Below are 20667 nucleotides of genomic sequence, written 5' to 3'. Positions count from 1 at the left end.
CGGTACGCTCCCTCCACCTCCAACGGACCCGTCGGGGCCTCCGCTCCCATTAACGAGTGCAGCATCGTGCTCACATATGCCCCGACGTCCGCCCCCTCCACACCTTCAGGAAGGCCAAGAATCCTCAGGTTGTTCCTCCTTGCGTTGTTTTCCAGTGCCTCCAACCTCTCCACACATCGTTTCTGATGTGCCTCCTGTATCTCCGTCTTCACCACCAGGCCCTGTATATCGTTCTCATTCTCGGCTGCTTTCGCCTTCACGACCCGAAGCTCCTGCTCCTGGGTCTTTTGTTCCTCCTTTAGCCCTTCGATCGCCTGTAGTATCGGGGCCAACAACTCTTTCTTCATTTCCTTTTTTATCTCCTCCACGCAGCATTTCAAGAACTCTTGTTGTTCAGGGCCCCATATGAAACTGCCACCTTCCGACGCCATCTTGGTTTTTGCTTGCCTTCCTTGCCGTTGTTCCAAAGGATCCGCTGCAATCCGGCCACTTTCCTCTCCTTTTTCCATCCGTGTCCAGGGGGAATACCCTTCTGGTTTACCGCACGGTGTTTTTAGCCGTTAAAATTGCCGTTGGGGCTCCTATCAAGAGCCCAAAAGTCCGTTCCACCGGGAGCTGCCGAAACGTGCGACTTAGCTGGTCATCGCCGCACCCGGAAGTCGTCAGTATTTTGTTCTTATCTAGGGGGTCTTAGTGGTATCTTGAGAGTTTGTGATGGTACTAATCAGTGATCCAAGAATTAAGTAGGACAAAGGAGATTTCAACATGGACACTCATTTCTTTTCCAATAATTTCTTACCACTATGCCATCCATCAGCGTGCTGCCTGAGAAACGCTTGGCTAACAGCCCCTCAAAATTTGTCGTTCTTTGAATTGCAAACAGCAGCAGCTTCACTTCGATTTCCTTGGCCCTTGTTCGCATTATTTTAGCCAGCTCAATCCTAAAACAGAGAAAAAATGTTGGCCTTAGACAGGATCCCCCATTCTCACATTTTCAACATAAAAAAGATGATCAAGCAACGAAGAGAGGAAGTAACTTGACAAATTGAAGCATAATTCAGAGCACCCTCAAGTTCTACTGAGCAGCACCCATTTAGAGAGCTCCTGGGGTAGGGTTGTTCCGGTTGCCACTTGCATGTGGCCAACCTCAACGACAACACGTTATTAATCTTCAGCCCAATCACTAGAGTAAACACAATGACGGCACTTTGCTCTGGTTTGGGTCAGGTTCAGGAAGAAAGATCGAATTCGCACTGTTCAAGAACAGTTCCTGCGAACTAACTTACAGGATACGGAGAGGCCTAGATAGAGTGGACGTGGGGAGAATGTTTCCACTAGTAGGAAAAACTAGAACCCGAGAGCACAGCTTCAGACCGAAGGGACGATCCTTTAAAACTGAGATGATGCGGAATTTCTTCTGCCAGAGGGTGGTGAATCTGTGGAACTGTTTGCCGCAGTAGGCTGCGAAGGCCAAATCACAGAGTGTCTTTAAGACAGAGATAGATATGTTCTTGATTAATAAGGGGATCAGGGGTTTTGGGGAGAAGGCAGAAGAAAGGGGAAAAGAAACATATCAGCCATGATTGAATGGCAGAGCAGACTCGATGTGCCGAATAGCCTACTTCTGCTCCTATGTCTTATGGTCTTATCTAGTCATGGTGTAGTCTCACCAGTGCCTGAAAGCTGCCCAGGCTATTTGACCACACCAGCCAAAGTCAAGAAGGCCATAAACATGCTACAGTTGGAACAAACTGCGAAAGAATGTTTTTTAAATTAGGGATGACAGTCTAATGAGGCCTGTAAATTATAGAAACTATCCCCCTTCATTGCTTTTGGAAAGACAAGAGGAACTCCTGGTAAACTGACCAAATATATAGGAAAAGATTAATAAGAAACATAAGAAACATAGGAGCTTGAGTAGACCATCGCACCTGCCCTGCCATCCAACTAGGTCATGGCTGATCTTTTACCTCACCACCATTTTCCTGCGTGATCCCAATATTCCTTGATATCTTTAATATCCAGAAACCTATCGATCTCGGTCTTGAATACACTCCATGACTGAGCCTCGACTGCCCTCTGGGGTAGACAATTCCGAAGATTCACTGCTCTCTGAGTGAAGAAATTCCTCCTCATCTCAGTCCTGAATGGCCAATCGCCTATTCTGAGACTGTGTGCCCTGGTTCTAGACTCCCCAAGTCAGGGAACCATCCTTCCTGCATCTGCCCTGGAAGAATTTTGTGTGATTTACTGTGAGCAATTTAATTAGGGATGAGCAATAAACTTCAAAAATCCAATGAAAAACATTGATTTTTAAAAAAGGGATGAGCAATAAATGCTGACTTAGCCAGAAAAGCCCACAATCCCTTGAATGAATAAAAATAAAATCACCTCTCATTTCTTCTAAATTCCAGCGATTGTAGGCCCGGTCTTCTTGATCAGAGAGGACAATCTCACCACCCCAGGGATCAGTCTGGTGAACCTTTGTTGCTCTCCCTCTATAACTTGTGCACCCTTTCCTTGGATAGGGAGACCAAAACTGTGTGATCTTGCCAAGGCTCAATCCAATTGCAGAAAGAGATCCTGCCCTCCACTACTCAAATTATCTTGCAATAAAGGCCGATCATACCATTTACCTTTCTAGTTGCTTGTTGCTTTTGATGATGCGTGAACAAGAACACCCAGGTCCCTTTGGATATCAACATTTCCCAATCTCCCCCCATTTAGGGAATATTCTGCTTTCTGTTTTTCCTGCCAAAGTGGATAACTTCACATTTATCCACACTACATTTCACCTGCCACATTCTTGCCCACTCACTTTGCGCGCCTAAATCCCTTTGAAGCCTCTTTTCGCCCGCCTTGCAACTCAAATTCCAACCTAGTTGTATGTTTTCAGCAGACTTGGTAATATTACATTTGGTACCCACACCCACATCGTTGATCTAGATTGTGAATAGCTGGCGCCCAAGCATTGATCCTTGCAGTACCCCACTAGTCACAGACTGTCAATCTGAGAATGCCCTGTTTATTCATACTCTCAGTTTTCTGTCTGTTAACCAATTCTCAATTCATGCCAGTATATTACACCCAATGCAATGTGTTCCAAATCTGCTTCCTGTGTCGAACCTTCAAAGGCTTCTGAACACCAAATACACCACATCTACTCGATCCCTTATATCTATTGGGCTAGTTGCATCCTTAAAAAAGAACTCTATCAGGTTTGTCAAATGTTATCACATATCGGCTTTATACCTGGTGACATGGCAAAACTCCACAGTGATCCGTTCACTCATGTACCATTCCTGTGGGAACATCCGGCCATATTTCTCTTCATAATCTACCAGTTGCCGTTTAATCCATGCATAGCGCCGATCTATTTTATCCAGCCATGCCACCTAGTCAAAGCATTAAAGTAAAATGGTGAGGACACATTGCGGTTTTCCTTTTGCGATCTAAATGCATACCTTGACAACTGTTCGTCACCTCTCAATTTGCAAACCCCTGACAGTCCCAAAGTAAACTTGCTTAGAATCACTTAAGTATTCTTGTGGTCCAGACTTGGCAAATACAACAAGTTTACTTTGGGGCTGCTGATCACTACATTAAGACACACATCTTGGGAGCTGGTGACTCATGCACAGCACCTAAGCACGTGGTAAAAGAGGCTTAAAATTGATATGGCTTGAGTATCAGAACAATTCGCTGGAGCCTCACTTTGTTAAAATAAATTTAGAGTATCCAATTCATTTGTTCCAATTAAGGGGCAATTTAGTATGGCCGATCCAGCTAACCTGCACATCTTTGGGTTGCGGGTGTGAAACCCACGCAGACATGGAGAAAATGGGCAAACTCCACACAGACAGCGAGCCAGGGCCGGGATCGAACCTGGGTCCTCAGAGCTGTAGGTAGCAATGCTAACCACTGCACCGCCGTGCAGCCCGAGCTTGTGCCTCACTGAACTGACATCTCAATGCCAGAGCTGCAACAACAGGTTAATTGCAATAAAATACACAGCCATTAATGTGGGGAGTAAATAGACAATCGGATTACTCTTTAGTCTACTTCATGATCTCTGACCGAACACAGTCTGAATCGATCGATCTGCACGAGTCCAGAGTGAGGAATGCAGCATTGCTTACAAATCCATAATAAGCTCGCTCCTATTAAATTAACACGGTCATGAATGTTAAATTTGCTTTTCGATTAAAACCAGCTATCACCATAACATTTGATTTATTCTCATATTTCTAGGACAACAGCTCAATTTTCTCCCTTGCCCTCCTGGGAGCACGGAGGTAACTCAACCGACTGGCTGTTCTTCACTCCAAATTAAAACAGAACATTCAGACCATGGGGACCACCACATCGGAGTGCGATCCTTCCGTTGTCCTACATGCACAGAAGGAACCTCCCAACAAGAGTCACTGTACAGCAGTTAGGAGCACGGAGCCATGGCCGATTTGTTTTCTTCCCCGGCCTAGGCACTGAAGCCAACGACCATCTGTTTGAAATCGAGCAACTCCACAGGCGGCCGGAGTTTCAAAGCTAACGCTCCAAAGTGTGAAGAGTCTGAAATGCAAACCCGCGTTGGTCCAGCAAGACCCCGGATTTCATTTCTGTAAAATACTGCAGCAGTTCCCAATGCCAATTGCGGAACAAAGACTGCCCTCCTGGGCCTCCCAATAATTACTGTAAGCTAAAGTATTCATTCAGCTTCATGCTTACATCTTGGTTTTCTTGGAACAGAACAAGGTATTCTGAAAGATGTTGTTTTGTAAACTTTTTGATGATTTCCTGTTTAATTTTGGGATCCAGCACATTGGCAACCAGGCAGGCGTCGCGCAATACGTTACTCGCACCCGCTGGTCTCTGCAAAGATTAAGAGGAAAATTCACCAACAATTAGGTATCCAGTAAACGCAACATATTTTTAAAAAGTTTTACATTTCAGCGATGGGCCTCTCACATTCAGAAAAGGGTTGTCATAACTAAATGCTTAAGAGATAGCGTCTCTATTTTAGAAACAGAACCTCCTCTCTGTCTGCGATGTTGAATCATAAAATTCAATACGCGTCATTAGAAAACCGGCTGAACAATGTTTTGCAGCTTTGGGAATATGATTTAACCTGGCTGCAGCTCAATATGTCCGGAAGCCAGTATTTATTTTATCTCGAAGCGCTCAACGTTGGGCAGATTCATTTTTAATAATAATTGTTTTCCCATTGTGGTGACCAGGACACATTTTGATTTTGAAGCTCAATGCGGCCTTCATGACTAAGTCCACAATAACTGGTCTGTTAACCTTTTCAAAAATAGATAAGAGAGATTAGCATTTTGGGTGCAGGGTTTTCAGAACTGACCAAGGATCTTCATTTGAAGCAATAGATACTTTTTCAGATCGCAACAGGCCGGAGGAGTTTTCCAGTCTTTTTGGTCTATTTACACTGGACAAGGGCCTGGGAGCAGATCAACCATTCATTCTCTCTACTTGGACAATCAATCAATTTATTTGGCCGCACAAATGCTCCGAAAGTCACACTGAAGACAGAAAATGGGCACAGGCGTTCGAGAGGTTATAAAATCAACACGGGCAGGATGTAAAGACTAAACTTTCGCAGGACATTCTCACCTTTGTTCCCTGGGATGGGAAGGCCTCTTCAAAATCCGCCAGGATCTGTTGTCCCAGCTCAGTCTGAGCAGCTCGTACCCTGACAAAACAAAATCAGAATTTCCTGAAGTTTTATACTCCAGCTGGGAAAATAAATGGGACATTAAATGCACTGACGAACTGATATTCAAGCTCATCGACAGAGATAACACCAGGAAGAGGAAACAAATTACCGCTGGCTATTAATTCACTTGCTTCTGAATAGTATTGGTTGTGCGCAAACCCTGGCTGGTGCATTTATCCACAAAGGTAAATCTGGTGTTTCTAAGGTGTCCCAAAGATGTGAAAGCTGGGTTACACATTGCCATTGTCCGAGAGGACCATTGGCTGCTCTCCACCTATGAGAGAGGGAACCAGCTGGTGGAGATTTAACCTGAGGACCACCGCACTACAGGCAAGGGGCAAGGTTGAGAAGGCAGGGTGTGGTATTGTCAGGTATTGCAGTACCCGAGAGGCTGAAGTTCCATTGGTTAAACCTGGGGGTTTACCATTGGCTGTACAGTATGTAGCTCCGCCCTGATAGGTGGGGTATAAGAGTCAGTGCCGTCCCAGATGCCCTCATTCTGTACCTGAGCTGCTGGGGAACAGTTCTAGTCTATTAAAGCCTTCAGTTGTGCTACAGCCTCGTTTTAGTAGTTATTGATCGTGCATCACAGGGCGTTCATGAATAGCCTCAATCGGTACGGGAATTAAGCCTGCGCTGTTGGCATTGATCCGCCATCACGATCCAGCCGTCCAGCCAACTGTACTAACACATATAACATTGCTATGAAGGTTACTTTGCTTGTTAGAACGCCAGACGTGGTTCATTTGACAGCATTCGTATCTATGCATTTAAGTCCCATTCCAAAGACTCGGGCGGAATTTTCCCAAAAGGTGATAACAGTCATTTTTAGCGATACATTTGGTGCGACCCCCGTTGCCCCCGGCAGCACGATCAGGATCGCAATTATCAGGCATTTCAACATTTGTTTCCCCCAGGTGAAAAATATCATGCCAGCGGTGCAGAGCGTCTGATTCGCCCACTCCTGGAGATCATCGGAGCACTTCAATGAAGGGGGCACTGTTTTTAAACGGCGCTACAGCACTTGATCCGATTCAAAGCAGCAAGGAAACCAGCTCCTACATTCAGGGAGGGGCCCTCAGGCTCTTGCTGGATGCCATGGAGACCGAATGCAAGGTGTTGAATCCCGCCCAGGAGACCGTGGCAGCACTGACGGCAGCCTAACCAAGATGATCGGAGTGCAATGTAGGAAAAGGATGAATGACCTACTACGATCAACAAGGGTAAGTGCTCACGGTCTCCTCTTGGCATTGGACCTGTCCATCACCCTCCGGAATGTCATTTGTAGCGGCCACCTCATAGGTTCCCCCCCGGCACTCCTCATCAGAACCTCTCCATGTTTAGGCACAGTGCCCACACATGCCAGTTATCATCGACCTCTGACCTGCCAGCTCACATTATCCCCATTTGAGTTCTGTATGAGGAGAGGGTCACGGTGCTCACAGAGGAGGAATGGAGAGGGAAAGAGCAGGAGCAGGTCTGCGCTGAGAGCGACGTGAGCCGGCGAGAGAAAAGTGAGGAGCTACTGCACCTTCACCCAGGCGACTCGTCTCAAATGAGTTCTTTGCAATCCAAACCCTTGACCAGTACATGAGCCCCCTGTTTGGCTGGTATGGCGTCCGGCCTTTCAGCCTGCCCTGCAGCCCCCTGGCACTGTGTTATCTCTGTGTGTGGCCATTTATTGCTGCTTGTGTCTGCGCACCTCCAGTGCCGTAATAAGCAGAATTGCCAGCTCCACTGGCTCCATTCCGATATCTCTCGGTAAGCTATAAGGGATACAAGAGGGAAATAGAGAGAGAGACAGAGAAGAGACAGAGAGAGACGAACAATCAGGTTGGTGTTGCAACCGCTTAACTTCAGTTCCTCCCCTCACCCATTTGCTTCCTAGTCCTAGAAGCAGCCAGTCCTACACCTTATCTGGTGGCTGCAGCTCACTCACATCTCAGGTGTCCTCCATCTCACCATGCATGCCTGACCCCTGTCAATGCTTTCGCCCCATCAGAGTTGCCTCTGGCCTCTCATCGAATTGTACCCTCCCTTATTCTCTATATCACTGGGGATTCTGACAGGAGGTTTCTACAGTCAACGAACCCTCATGGGTAGGGTCAACTGGACGGTGATGTCCACCTTGGGGCTAATGGACCCTCTATGGCAGGTACATATGCAGACATAGTCCCTCTCTGTCCCGTTAACCCCCGTTTATCCTTGACCCGGAGTTTTCTCCAGGGCAGCTGACATTGTTCCGGGTTCAATCTTGACGGCCAGTTAGTTTGATGAGCATGAGCCTCAGGAATGTTAGTGGGCACAATTGCTCTCTGCTTCAGGGATAGACAAGATTAACAGGCACCCTTCTTACGCAGGCTGCATAATTCCGAAATCTCATTGCTGTCAGGCCTTTACACTTCGCCTGGACAGCCACTCCATTAATCACACGTGCGCCCCTGGGCATCATGTTGACTTTTCTTTCTGGGTCTCATCCACCCAGTTCTTTAGGCCCGCCTCCTTCACTCTCATCGCGCCTTTCCCCCCCACCCAATGAGCCCTGCACCCACAGCCACACCATACTCCCATGCCACAATCAGCTGACTAACACAGCGCTCCAAGAACTTTTTAACAACACAAGAGCAGACTAACACAGCACGCCAAGAACTTTTGATACAACACAGAGGCATGTTTCAGGACCATCACCAACCCCGCCCAGTAGACTCTGGTCCCTTGGGCTCCCTGGTGCTGGGGGGGCCATGGTACCGGGTTCCCTTTTAAAAAAAATTTAAAGTGACCGATTCATTTTTTTCCCCAATTAAGAGGCAATTTAGCGTGGCCAATCCACTTACCCTGCGCATCTTTGGGTTGTGGGGGTGAGATCCATGCAGACACAGGGCGAATGTGCAAATGCGCAAACTCCACACGGACAGTGTCGGGACGGGGATCGAACCCGGGTCCTCGGTGCCGTGAGGCAGCATTGCTAACTACTGCGCCACTGGTTTAAAAAAAGCAGTAATTCCATTCCGAACAGTAATTCGCGCCCGCATGGCATCATGCCTGGGGGTGGGCAGGTTCAATGGGTTTTGAAGATTCGACTTTAATCCCGCCCAAGTACATTACAATACATTAAAATTGATGCAAATTAGGTTCTCGACTTCCTGGGCCCGGGAAGATCGCACTCTGAAATCTCACCAGCGTAAATCCCATTGTTAGCCTCTTGTGATATTTTGCGACCGTTACGGGATTTGCGCCCGCAACTAATGTGCCACTAAATCCTGCCCTTGAGCACAAAGTCTCGGCTAACATTCCAGTGCATTACTTGACAGGGTGCAGCACTGTTGGACGTGTCTTCTTTCGAATGAGACATTCGACCAAGGTCTAAAAATTCCCGTCCCCCTATTTGAAGAGCAGGTAAGCTCTCCCCAGTATTCTGATCATGTTCATCCCTTAACCGACATCACTAAAACATTACCAGATTATTGTTTGTGGGATCTTGTGTGCGCAAAGTGGTTGCTGCGTTCCTTACATTACACTTGTAATGGGACATCCTGTGGTCTTGCAAAGTTAAATAAGCACTTTCATTCATTTATCCCTTCAAAAAGTAAGCCTAGGTATAGGACAGCGGCAAATGAAACTGAATTTGGACATGCAGGCTGAGAGAAATGCCACATACATTTAGCCTTGCTGACAATCCATAAACAGGTTTACAACAGGAGAACTGGAAATCACATAGTGGGATGGCCGATTTTACACATGCAGCCTGGAAGGCACTGAAGGTTCCTCTCAAACAACACAGGATGGGTTAGACACCACATGAAACCTCATTAACCATGGAATGTGAATAGGAGTCCAAACCTGAGTAAGTACAGAATGTTCCACCTAACATAGGCGGTTTAGGACTGTAACAACAACATGGCATGCCAAGCAAGCATACAGCAACATACTTTTGATTTAGGAGTGTAAAATATCCTTCATAAAAGTAGAGAAAAACGTCATTCTCTCATAGCCAGACATCTACCGTCCTCACTTGTATTTGAGAACCTGAGACATGCACAATGTTTGTTCTAGAGCTGTGTTTAATTCATTAGGTAATTTTACTTTGCCTCTGCCATTGAAAGCTTTTATGACTGGGTTTCAAAATGGATTCAAGATATTTATTTGTAGCATATTAATTATTTGGGTAAAAACATTGCTGAATACCCCTACTGAAGCAACCAAATAACTTACACACTTTTAAAAGTTTGGAAATGATTTCCCTGCTGGTTTATGTTTGTTCCTTCATTGTCACAGAGTCAAAATCCTGGGACACCTTCCCTAACAGTGACTCACCACCATCTTAAGGGCAACTGAAATGAAAATGAAATGAAAATCGCTTATTGTCACAAGTAGGCTTCAAATGAAGTTACCGTGAAAAGCCCCTAGTCGCCACATTCCGGCACCTGTTCGGGAAGGCTGTTACGGGAATCAAACCGTGCTGCTGGCCTGCCTTGGTCTGCTTCCAAAGCCAGCGATTTAGCCCTGTGCTAAACAGCCCCCTTTTGGGAAGGCAACGATGATACCCACATCCCACAAATGAATCAAAAAAGTTTTGTGCATCTTAAAGGTACCATGTTGAGCAGCCCTGTTGTCAGCACCAGCCAATCAGTGCTCTGTGCTATGTGAAAGGCCACTGGACCATCGATCCAGTTTCCCATACATTAAAGCTTTTAAGTTTCAATTTGTACATTTTGAAAAGTGCTGATTGGTGCATGAAGGAGTTACCATGAGAGTGAGGGAGCTAACATATATTTAAAATTAATTTACAGGATGCGTGTATCATTGGCTGGGCCAGCATTTATTGCCCATCCCTAGTTGCCCTTTAGAAGGTGGTGGGTGAGCCACCTTCTTGCACCGCTGGCGTCCCAGAGGTATAGATACACCCACAGTGCTGTCAGGGAGGGAATTCAGGATTTTGACCCAGCGACAGGGAAGGAACGACGATATATTTACAAGTCAGGATGGTGAGTGACTTGGAAGGTGACGTCCAGGTCACCCTCCTTGGGCAGCACGGTAGCACAGTGGTTAGCATTGCTGCTTCACAGTGCCAGGGTCCCAGGTTCGATTCTCTGCTTGGGTCACTGTGCGGAGTCTGCACGTTCTCCCAATGCCTGGGTTTCCTCCGGGGGCTCTGGTTTCCTCCCCCAAGTCCCGAAAGACGTGCTGTTAGGTGAATTGGACATTCTGAATTCTCCCTCGGTGTACCCGAACAGGCACCACAGTGTGGCGACTAGGGGAGTTTCACAGTCACTTCATTGCAGTGTTAATGTAAGCCTACTTGTGACAACAAAGATTATTATTAAATGGTAGTAGTATTTCCATGCATCTGCTGCTCTTGTCCTAGATAGTCGTGGTCATGGGTTTGGAAGGGGCTGCCTAAGGATCATTGGTGAGTTGTACAGTAGAGGAGGTAGATACCCCAGGGTACAGATATAGAACAACATTGGCAGAAAACAAGAAATGGGGTTAAATGACAACCACATCATTTACCAGTGATCAGCACACAAGGATAAATTACAGAAAGTGCAGGCTAGCAGTAAGAAGCTGTAACATTCATTAAACTACAGCATCAACAATTCAAAAGATTATTCATTAACTGTGAACCACTTTGGGACATTCGGATGATGTGCAAAGCTTTATATAAAGTTTGTCTTCATAAAACATTAGGCTATCAGATCACAGAAGAATTTAGATTCTTCTCCACAGGCAGAACCAGTGAAAACATCCTGGGCTACTCCTATGCAGCTCAGAGAAGTTAATTTAAGATTGGCGTCAGCAGTGGTCTCAGATTAACTACACGAAGCACACTGGCTTCAGGTTACGGTGTTTAATTGTGTAATTGTATATGTCTTCCATAGGGGGTCCCTGGCCCTGGAAGTAAGAATCATTTAGTTTGCCCCTGAAAAAGTGCACCTGAACAGGAATAAAGGTGCAATAGGATCTTGTAATGATCCATGTGCGGGAAAGGTCTGCAATTTCTTTTGCGAGGTGTCCCTTTGCAACCAAAGTTCACTGCGGTGTATTCCGAAAGAGGGTGGATTGGTTTCCTCATTATGACAACATGAGGTTCCAAGCAATGCCAGCATGATTTGAGGTTACCATGGGGTTGAACAGTTAAGCAACAACGGTAAATAAAAAGCGAATTAGAGTGTGGTTAAGTCAGCCAGTGTTTTCTGTTTGGCGGTTCAGAACAAGGACGGTTCTCAGCAGTTTTATGTTTGGTAGTCTTCAAACATCCTGGTGTTGAAGCAGATCTCTGAAAATAGAGCAGCGACTGTTAGTGCGTGAGTTATGCCGCTAGAAAGAGCAGAGAGCTGAAGACAGGAAGGGAATGGGATTGGGGATCGGACAAGACCCATTGCTACTTTTTCAGTGTTGCCAGAGTCCAACAGACTGTTTAAAAGGATTGGAAACGAAAGTCTCTGAGGATTCTGTGTCATCAAGACTATACTTCCTCGAGGACTGCTGCCTGTTGCTAACGTGGAGTTGTGTGTAAATGATTTGTCGCATCAAGGGCACAATGTCTAATTGTTTTAATTAATCTACTATAGTTTAATGATCATTGCTGAGAGAAGATTCACAAAACACTTACAATACACTACTGCCGTTTATCATGAGATTATACTCTTCAATCATTCCCAAGTATTATTCACGATACGTTTCCTCTCCAGCCAGAAAAATGAGTTATTACAATAATGTCTGCTCGACAGTCTCTATTTTTGTCTTGTGATGCTTTTACCACTTGTCGGGTCAGTAGTTTGGATTGGATTTGTTTATTGTCACGTGTACCGAGGTACAGTGAAAAGTATTTTTCTGCGAGCAGCTCAACAGATCATTAAGTACATGGGAAGAAAAGGGAATAAAAGAAAATACATAATAGGGCAACACAAGATATACAATGTAACTACATAAGCACTGGCATCGGATGAAGCATACAGGGTGCAGTGTTAATGAGGTCAGTCCATAAGAGGGTCATTTAGGAGTCTGGTGACAGTGGGGAAGAAGTTTTTTTTGAGTCTGTTCGTGCATGTTCTCAGACTTCTGTATCTCCTGCCCGATGGAAGAAGTTGGAAGAGTGAGTAAGCCGGGTGGGAGGGATCTTTGATTATGCTGCCCACTTTCCCCAGACAGCGGGAGGTGTAGACGGAGTCAATGGATGGGAGGCAGGTTCGTGTGATGGACTGGGAAGTGTTCACGACTCTGAAGTTTTTTGCGGTCCTGGGCCGAGCAGTTGCCATACCAGGCTGTGATGCAGCCCGATAGGATGCTTTCTGTGGTTCATCTGTAAAAGTTGGTAAGGGTTAATGTGGACATGCCGAATTTCCTTAGTTTCCTGAGGAAGTATAGGCGCTGTTGTGCTTTCTTGTGGTAGCATCGACGTGGGTGGACCAGGACAGATTTTTGGAGATGTGCACCCCAACGAATTTGAAACTGCTAACCATCTCCACCTCGGCCCCGTTGATGCTGACAGGGTGTGTACAGTACTTTGCTTCCTGAAGTCAATGACCAGCTCTTTAGTTTTGCTGGCATTGAGGGAGAGGTTGTTGTCGCTGCACCACTCCACTAGGTTCTCTATCTCCCTCCTGGTCGTATGGCCCACTATGGTCGTATCGTCAGCAAACTTGTAGATGAAGTTGGAACCAAGTTTTGCCACGCAGTCGTGTGTGTACAGGGAGTAGAGTAGGGGGCTAAGTACGCAGCCTTGCGGGGCCCCGGTATTGAGTACTATTGTGGAGGAGGTGTTGTTGTTCATTCTTACTGATTGTGGTCTCTTGGTCAGAAAATCGAGGATCCAGTTGCAGAGTGGTGAGCCAAGTCCGAGGTTTTGGAGCTTTGATATGAGCTTGGCTGGGATTATGGTGTTGAAGGCGGAGCTGTAGTCAATAAATAGGATGCTCTCGGGAGGAGTGTAGGGCCAGGGAAATGGCGTCTGATGTGGACCGGTTGCAACGATATGCGAATTGCAGTGGATCAAGGCGTTCTGAGAGTATGGAGGTGATGCGCTTCATGATCAACCTCTAGAAGCACTTCATTACGACTGGAGTCAGGGCCACTGGACGGTAGTCATTGAGGCACGTTGCCTGGCTCTTCTTTGGTATCGGTATGATGGTGGTCTTCTTGAAGCAGGTGGAAACCTCGGAATGGGGTAGGGACAGGTTAAAGATGTCTGCGAATACCTCTGCCAGCTGGTCCGCGCAGGCTCTGACACGACCAGGGATCCCGTCCGGGCCCGTCGCCTTCCGAGGGTTCACTTTCAGGAAGGCCGATCTGACTTCGGAAGCTGTGATGGTGTGTATGGGTGAATTATGGGCTGCTGGGGCACTCGACAGCGGATTGTTGGTTACCTGCTCGAACCGAGCACAGAATGCATTGAGTTCATCGGGGAGGGGTGCACTGCTGCCAGAGATACTGCTCGGCTTCGCTTTGTAGCCCGTTATGTTGTTTAGTCCTTGCCACAACCGCCGAAAGTCTGTCTGTGACTCTAGCTTGGTTTGATATTCTCTCTTTGCATCTCGGATGGCTTTGTGGCGGTAGTACCTGGATTTCCTGTATAGGTCAGGGTCGTCTGCCTTGAACGCCTCAGATCTGTCCTTCAGTACGGAGTCAATCTCGTGATTGAGCCATGGTTTCCGGTTGGGGAACGTACGTACTGCTTTCTTTGGCAGGCAGTCGTCCACACATTTGCTGATGAAGTCTGTGGCGGTGATGGCATACTCATTTAAGTTGGTCACGGAGTTCTTAAATATGGACCAGTTCACTGTCTTGAAGCAGTCACGTAAGACCTCTTCTGTCTCCTCGGACCAGCACTGCACAACCTTCTTAGCTGGATTCTCCCGCCTGAGTTTCTGTTTGTATGCCGGGAGAAGGAGCACTGTTTTATGGTCGGATTTCCCAAAGTGCGGTCGGGGGATGGAATGGTAGGCGCCCTTGATTTTTGAGTAGCAGTGGTCAAGAGTGTTGTTGCCCCTGGTGGGACAGGAGATGTGCTGGTGGAATTTTGGCAGTACACTCTTGAGTTTGGCCTTGTTGAAGTCTCCGGCCACTATGAACAAGGTCTCCGGGTGTTCTGTTTCGTAGTTGTTTTATAACGGTGTACAGTTCGTCCAGTACCTTCCCCACTACTGCCTGGGGTGGGATGTAGACCACTGTGATAATGGCTGAAGTGAACTCACGTGGAAGATAGTATGGGCGGCACTTCACGGTCAGGTATTCCAGGTCTCGGGAGCAGTAGGTCACCAGGGTCGCCACATCCAAGCACCAGGAGGAGTTGATGAGGAGGCACACCCCTCCACCCTTTGCCTGATGATGCCGTGCGGACCGCCCGGTGCATTGAGAAGCCTTCAGGTTGTATGGCACAGTCCGGTGAGGCGGGGGTGAGCCATGTCTCTGTGAAACAGAGCGCGCAGCAGTCTCTTACTTCACTCTGGAGAGGTATGTCTGGTGTTAAGTTCATCCAGCTTGTTTTTGATCGCTTGGACGTTTGACAGGTGTAAGCTGGGGAGAGGGGTCGTCAAACCGCGTTGCTTCAGTCTAACCTGCAGACCGCCGCGTTTCCCTCGCTTCCTCGGTTGGCGGCTGCTGCTGGATGATCTTGGGATCCGATGGAAGACGTCAGCCCCTGTGGAAGGTAGGTGGTTGCATCTGGCGGGGTCCAGGGCGCTGGCGGGGACCAGGGCGCTGTTTACGTATCCGGGGTAGTGTCTGGCAGGGACCCGCGCGCTGGTTGAGGTAGAGGGGTTGCTAGGGGGGCGAGTTTGCGATCCGGATGGGATCCGGGTTATGCGGGCGCAGGAATACCTTGCAGCGCGTTCGGGTCCTCTTGCGGGGTCTCCGCCGTTTCTGGGGTCCTGGGTCGTGGGCAGGGGCTTCCTGAGGCAGGTTGGGCTGGGTCCCGTGGTCTGTTCCCTCCCTGGGCGTTCAGTGGATATCTTAGCAGACAAAGGCCTGGACTAATCAATAATTTAGGGAACACAAATTCAATTCTGACCAGATCAGTTTGAGAATTGGAATTCAATTTTAAAAATCTGTAAAGAAAAACCTGGCATCAGAAAAAAACGCGCATAAAACGTTTCAGATTAATGTCCAGAAAACACACTGTGAACTCATCTTCCACATTACCCTTGCCAATCTGATTCGTCCAATCTATACGTAGATTAATATCACCCATGATTATCACCATACCTTTCTCACCTGTCCTCATTATTCCTTCTTATATACCCCATCCTAGAATGTGGTTACTGTTAGCTGGCCTATAACCCACTTCCACAAGTGACTTCCTACCTTTATCATCTCTCAGCACTACCCAAGCTGATTCTAGATCTTGATCTTGAGACTATGGTCATCCCTCTCTTATATACAAATGCCATCCTTATTTGCAAAGCTACCCCACCACCTTTTCCTAGCTTACTGTCCTTCCGAAATATCATGTAGCTTTTAATACTCCGGTCCCAGCCAATGTCATTTTGTAGCCAGATCATACATATTTATTTCTATTTGCAGTCTCAATTCAGGTTTTGTAATGAATGCATTAAGATGCAGAGCCTTTAAGTTCTGTCCTTGTACTATTTTTGAAACCTCTAGCCTCATCTGCTGACTCTCTCTTCCAAGTTTTTACGCACTGTCCCCTCCTGCCATGCTCTAATTATTGCTCAATGCTACCTTGCTCTCTGGCCTGGTCTTCTCTTTGTAATTTATCACATTTTCTCAAAATTTAATCCCTCACCCCCACTATTTAGCTTAAAACCCTCTCAATCGCCCTAGTTTTACGACTTGTCAGAACACGGAGTCCAACACTGTTCAGGTGAAGGCCATCGGTACAGCTCCCACATCCTCCAATATTGATGCCATGAATCAAAACCTATTTCTCCCACAACAATCTTTGAGCCATGTATTTAGCACTCGAATGGTTTGTTAGTGGCTCAGGTAATAATCCAGAGATTAATTGAGCCTCTAGCTGCTCAAACTACCTAATCAGAATCTCTTTCCTAGTCTTGCCTATGATATTGGTAACAATGTGGACCATGACCACTGGTTCCTCCCTTCCCACTGTATCCTCCCTCTCCCACTGCAAGTTCATCTCCAGCCCTGAGCAGATTCCTGGCACCAGGCAGGACATCCAAGGCTTGGGGTACACTGTACTTTCCATGACTGAGGTGCAGGACAGGAGGGCAAAACCAAAGGCAGACATGTCCTAGGCCCAGATGGACATTGCTGCAGCCCGCGAAAGCTTGGTCCATTCACAAATGGTTTTAGCTGAAGGCATCGATAGCATGGGCCAGGTACTAACTGACCTTAGCTAGTCACAGATGGACATGACTCTATCAGACAGGGACAGGACTGAGACTAAGAAGGACATGGCTCACTCTCTGAGGAACATGGCCCAGTCACAGAGCTCCATGGCTGAGGGCACAACACCATGGTTCAGATGAGGGCAGGCCTCCTGGAGTGGCAGAGCCAGGTAACGGTGAGGGCTTAGGAGCACACCCCTAGCTTCCCTTCCATCCAATGGAGTGGCCCGGGGTGGGTCAGCAAGCACCCCGAGGGAGGAAGAAAGGTTGGGGCCGATGCTGGTGCCTCCCTGGAATACTGCAGCCATTCTCCCAGTGTTTGCGTGGGTTTTGCCCCCACAACCCAAAGATGTGCAGGGTAGGTGGATTGGCCATGCTAAATTGAGCCTTAATTGGAAAAAATTAATTGGGTACTGTAAATTTATAAAAATAAAAAGAAAGGCTAAGGGAGAGAGAAGGAAGGTGGTGGGGCAGGGTGTGTGCGGGGAATAGGACAGAGGAGCTGCCGATATTTTGGCCTAATCAGTAAATCGAGAGGTGACGAAGTTGCCCGTGTGACGGTCTTGAATCACACATTCAGCAGCCGGCTGAGCCAGCTCCACGCCTTCACCTGGCTCCACAATGCGCGTAACCCTCTGGTGGCTGCATTGGAGAGCCCCACCAGAGCAGTCCAGGCATCGGAGCTACATCTTGAGGATGCCGATGCACTGCTCGATGACGCTCCTGGTTGCGGAGTGAGCATCTTTATAACGCCTCTCCATCTCCGTCTGGGGTCTCTGCACAAGTGTCATCAAGCCATGACCTTAGCAAGTAGGTCTCGTCGCTCACTAGCCAAGCCCTCACCAGAGGGAGTGCCTCACAGGTGCCGGCAACCTCCCATTGTGCCAGGATGTAAGCTCACTGACTGCACATTCAGGGTGTGAAAGCCCTTCCTGTTAATGAAGGGCACCCCCGTGTCGAGCCAGTGCTCTCAGTGTGACTGAATGCCATTAATAACCCCCTAGAACTGGGGCATTCCAGCAATGGCAGCAAATGCAGCAGTCTGGGCATCCTTGTGGGCCTGGTCCAGGTTGAAGTTGATGTAAATAGATGCCTGGGCGCATAGGGCATCCATCACACCTTGGATGCACCTGTGCGCAGACGATTGTGAGATCCTGCACAGGTCCCCACTCGAGCCCTGGAACGAGCCAGAGGTTGAGGGCCACCGTCAACTTGACAGCCACCGGGAGCAGTGTCTTCCTCCTAACACTCACAGTGCCAGGTGCGCCACTACCTGGCACAGATGTCGCAGATCTGTTTGACGGTCCAGCAGCTCCTCGAAGGACAAGCACGGACAGTGTAAACGTGGTCTGATGCGCTGCCCCCTTCACACCTCCTCCTCAGACTGGCGGACGGCCGGCACTTGAGCCTCACTGACTGGGTCCTGCTGTTCTGGGACAGGCTCTTGTCATGCAGGGTCTTCACAGGGCTGACCCTGGCGTTCGCACAACTACACATCCGCGACGGCATCAGCCTCCAGGCAGATAGCTAGCCTTGCTGGCTGAGTTCCAAAATCCATTTGTGTGTGTGGGGGGAGGGGAGAGAGAGAGAGAGATAAAGACTATCACCAAGTTGAGCATTCCCTTGCCCATCCTAACCTACCAGACTACAGGGTTGCACTGCTGCGCCATCCTCAGCATTTTGTGCCACCCCCAACCCCACCCCACCCCCACATGATCAGGCGACCCCGGAGCTTTTCCAGGATAGTGTCAGTGGCCAACAGTCTCAACAGTCAGGAGCATGTAAGTTACATCCAAAGTGAGGGTTGAAATGCTGTTAGAGCAGCAATGGGTTGTTCAGCCAGGGCACTCCGATCCTGTGGGAGGGGCACCTAGAGTCCACACCCTTGGTACCAAGTCGCTTCCTGCTACTCGCAGAGTTCCAGCAAGCCAGAATAAAGGGAAACGTTTTCTTATCTCCTTGCTCCAATTCAAAGGTAATGGAGCCTGGGATGTGTTTTGTAAAGACTCGCACCAAATCATGCCCATGTGACTCCTGGCTTTGAGGGGCAGGGCGTACCAGGAAGATGGAGAATCGGGCTTCCCACCCATTAATCACATTCAAATGTATTTAAATAGGCTTTTCCCATGATCCCACTGGCACGGGGCGGTGTAGAGTGGCAACCGGTCTTGCGCCTGGAGCTAAACCCGTTTTTTGGGGTACGCTCCATTCTCCGGTTGTTTGGGATTCTCGATTGCGGCGGCGGGGGGAAAAGAAATTGCAACAAACCTGAAACACTTTTTTTCTCGAAATGTTTATACCAACTGTTAAAGGCCAGTATGAGCTCAACGGACTGAATGGCTTACTCCTGTGCCCTAATCACATGACTAAGGACCTACCAGCACTCTATGAGTTAAGGTTTACAAACATCAACATTGTAGCACAGATGTTAGCTTTCCGCCCTCTCCAACACTCAAATCTGCCAGCCACATCTGAGATCTGTCTGCACGAAACCACATCAATGGACGTGGTACATTGCAGTGGGAAAGGGACTGACAGGGGGTCAGCTGAAATTCTTTCAACTTTTTTTGTGCTGGGGTGGCGGGCAGAGAGAAAAGCCTGAATTGCAAAATTACAGTCATAAAGCCCCGCAGACAGCCGGCCTGCGGTATTCTCAACAGCGTTCTCTTTTCATGGGTTCCAAAAATAGAAGGTGGACAAATGAAAAACAAGCTCCTTTTTTAAAAAAAAGTCCTTTAATGGGAGACGAGCAACACACGGGGAAAAGTGTCTCAAGGGCTGCATTGCAAAAACAGATTATGAGACCCAGAATTAGTCAACTGGTGAGAGAAATATTAGACAAGCACTGACAATGTCAGGGATAATCTGCCTCTGTAGGACAAAACAAATCAAATTGGGTTCCACCCTGCACCTAGCTACCAAGTTTCCCAATTTGAAATGGGTTGCTTTGTTTGCTGCAACAATGCAGAGCACTTTACAACAAACTGGAGATTAACAATAATCTTTATAACAATAATCTTTATTAGTGTCACAAGTAGGCTTAAATTAATACTGCAATGAGGTTACTGTGAAAATCCCCTAGTCGCCACACTCCGGCGCCTGTTCAGCTACAGAGGGAGAATTCAGAATGTCCAATTCACCTTTCAAGCACGTCTTTCAGGATTTGTGGGAGGAAACCGGAGCACCCGAGGAAACCCACGCAGACACGGGGAGAACGTGCAGACTTCGGACAGACAGTGACCCAAGCCGAGAATCGAACCTGGGACCCTGGTGCTGTGAGGCGACTGTGATACCGAGTGCAGGGTGAGCAGTAGATATGGGGAAAGGGGGAAAAAATGGGAGAAATTAGGGTGGAGAACAGAAACATCTGTTTTGAGAAGTTTTTTTAAAAAAACATAGGGCAGGCAAAAAACCTGGCAGAGAATTCCAGAGGGCAGGAATGTATTGGCTGAATAAACTGTCACCAATGCTGAAGCAGTGGGAGTAAGAAGTCAAATGCTAGAGGAGTGAGGGTCTGTGAGGAAACGTGAGGCGCAAAGGCAAACATTAGAGTGAGGTGAGGCCATGGTGAGATTTGAAAACAAAAACCAGAGGATTTACACCCTGTTCTTACTGTTGAAACAACAG

General features: G+C 47.7%; 1 protein-coding gene across 1 annotated transcript in view; it reads right to left on the bottom strand.

The window, feature by feature from the left end:
• The window catches only part of vps53 (VPS53 subunit of GARP complex), a 355834-nt gene that overhangs the window by 231451 nt on the left and 103716 nt on the right, over positions 1 to 20667 (bottom strand). The window contains exons 8-11 of the mRNA XM_072469721.1: positions 5629 to 5707; positions 4726 to 4869; positions 3253 to 3395; positions 800 to 941 (exon numbers count right to left, since the gene is read on the bottom strand). Of these exons, the coding sequence (XP_072325822.1) occupies positions 800 to 941; positions 3253 to 3395; positions 4726 to 4869; positions 5629 to 5707 (508 nt within the window). The remainder of the gene's footprint in view (positions 1 to 799; positions 942 to 3252; positions 3396 to 4725; positions 4870 to 5628; positions 5708 to 20667) is intronic.

The sequence above is a fragment of the Scyliorhinus torazame genome, chromosome 12 (genome assembly GCF_047496885.1).
Source record: "Scyliorhinus torazame isolate Kashiwa2021f chromosome 12, sScyTor2.1, whole genome shotgun sequence".
Classification (NCBI taxonomy): Eukaryota; Metazoa; Chordata; class Chondrichthyes; order Carcharhiniformes; family Scyliorhinidae; genus Scyliorhinus; species Scyliorhinus torazame.
Note: the sequence above shows the minus strand (reverse complement) of the source record. Positions and strands in the feature narration are given on the sequence as shown.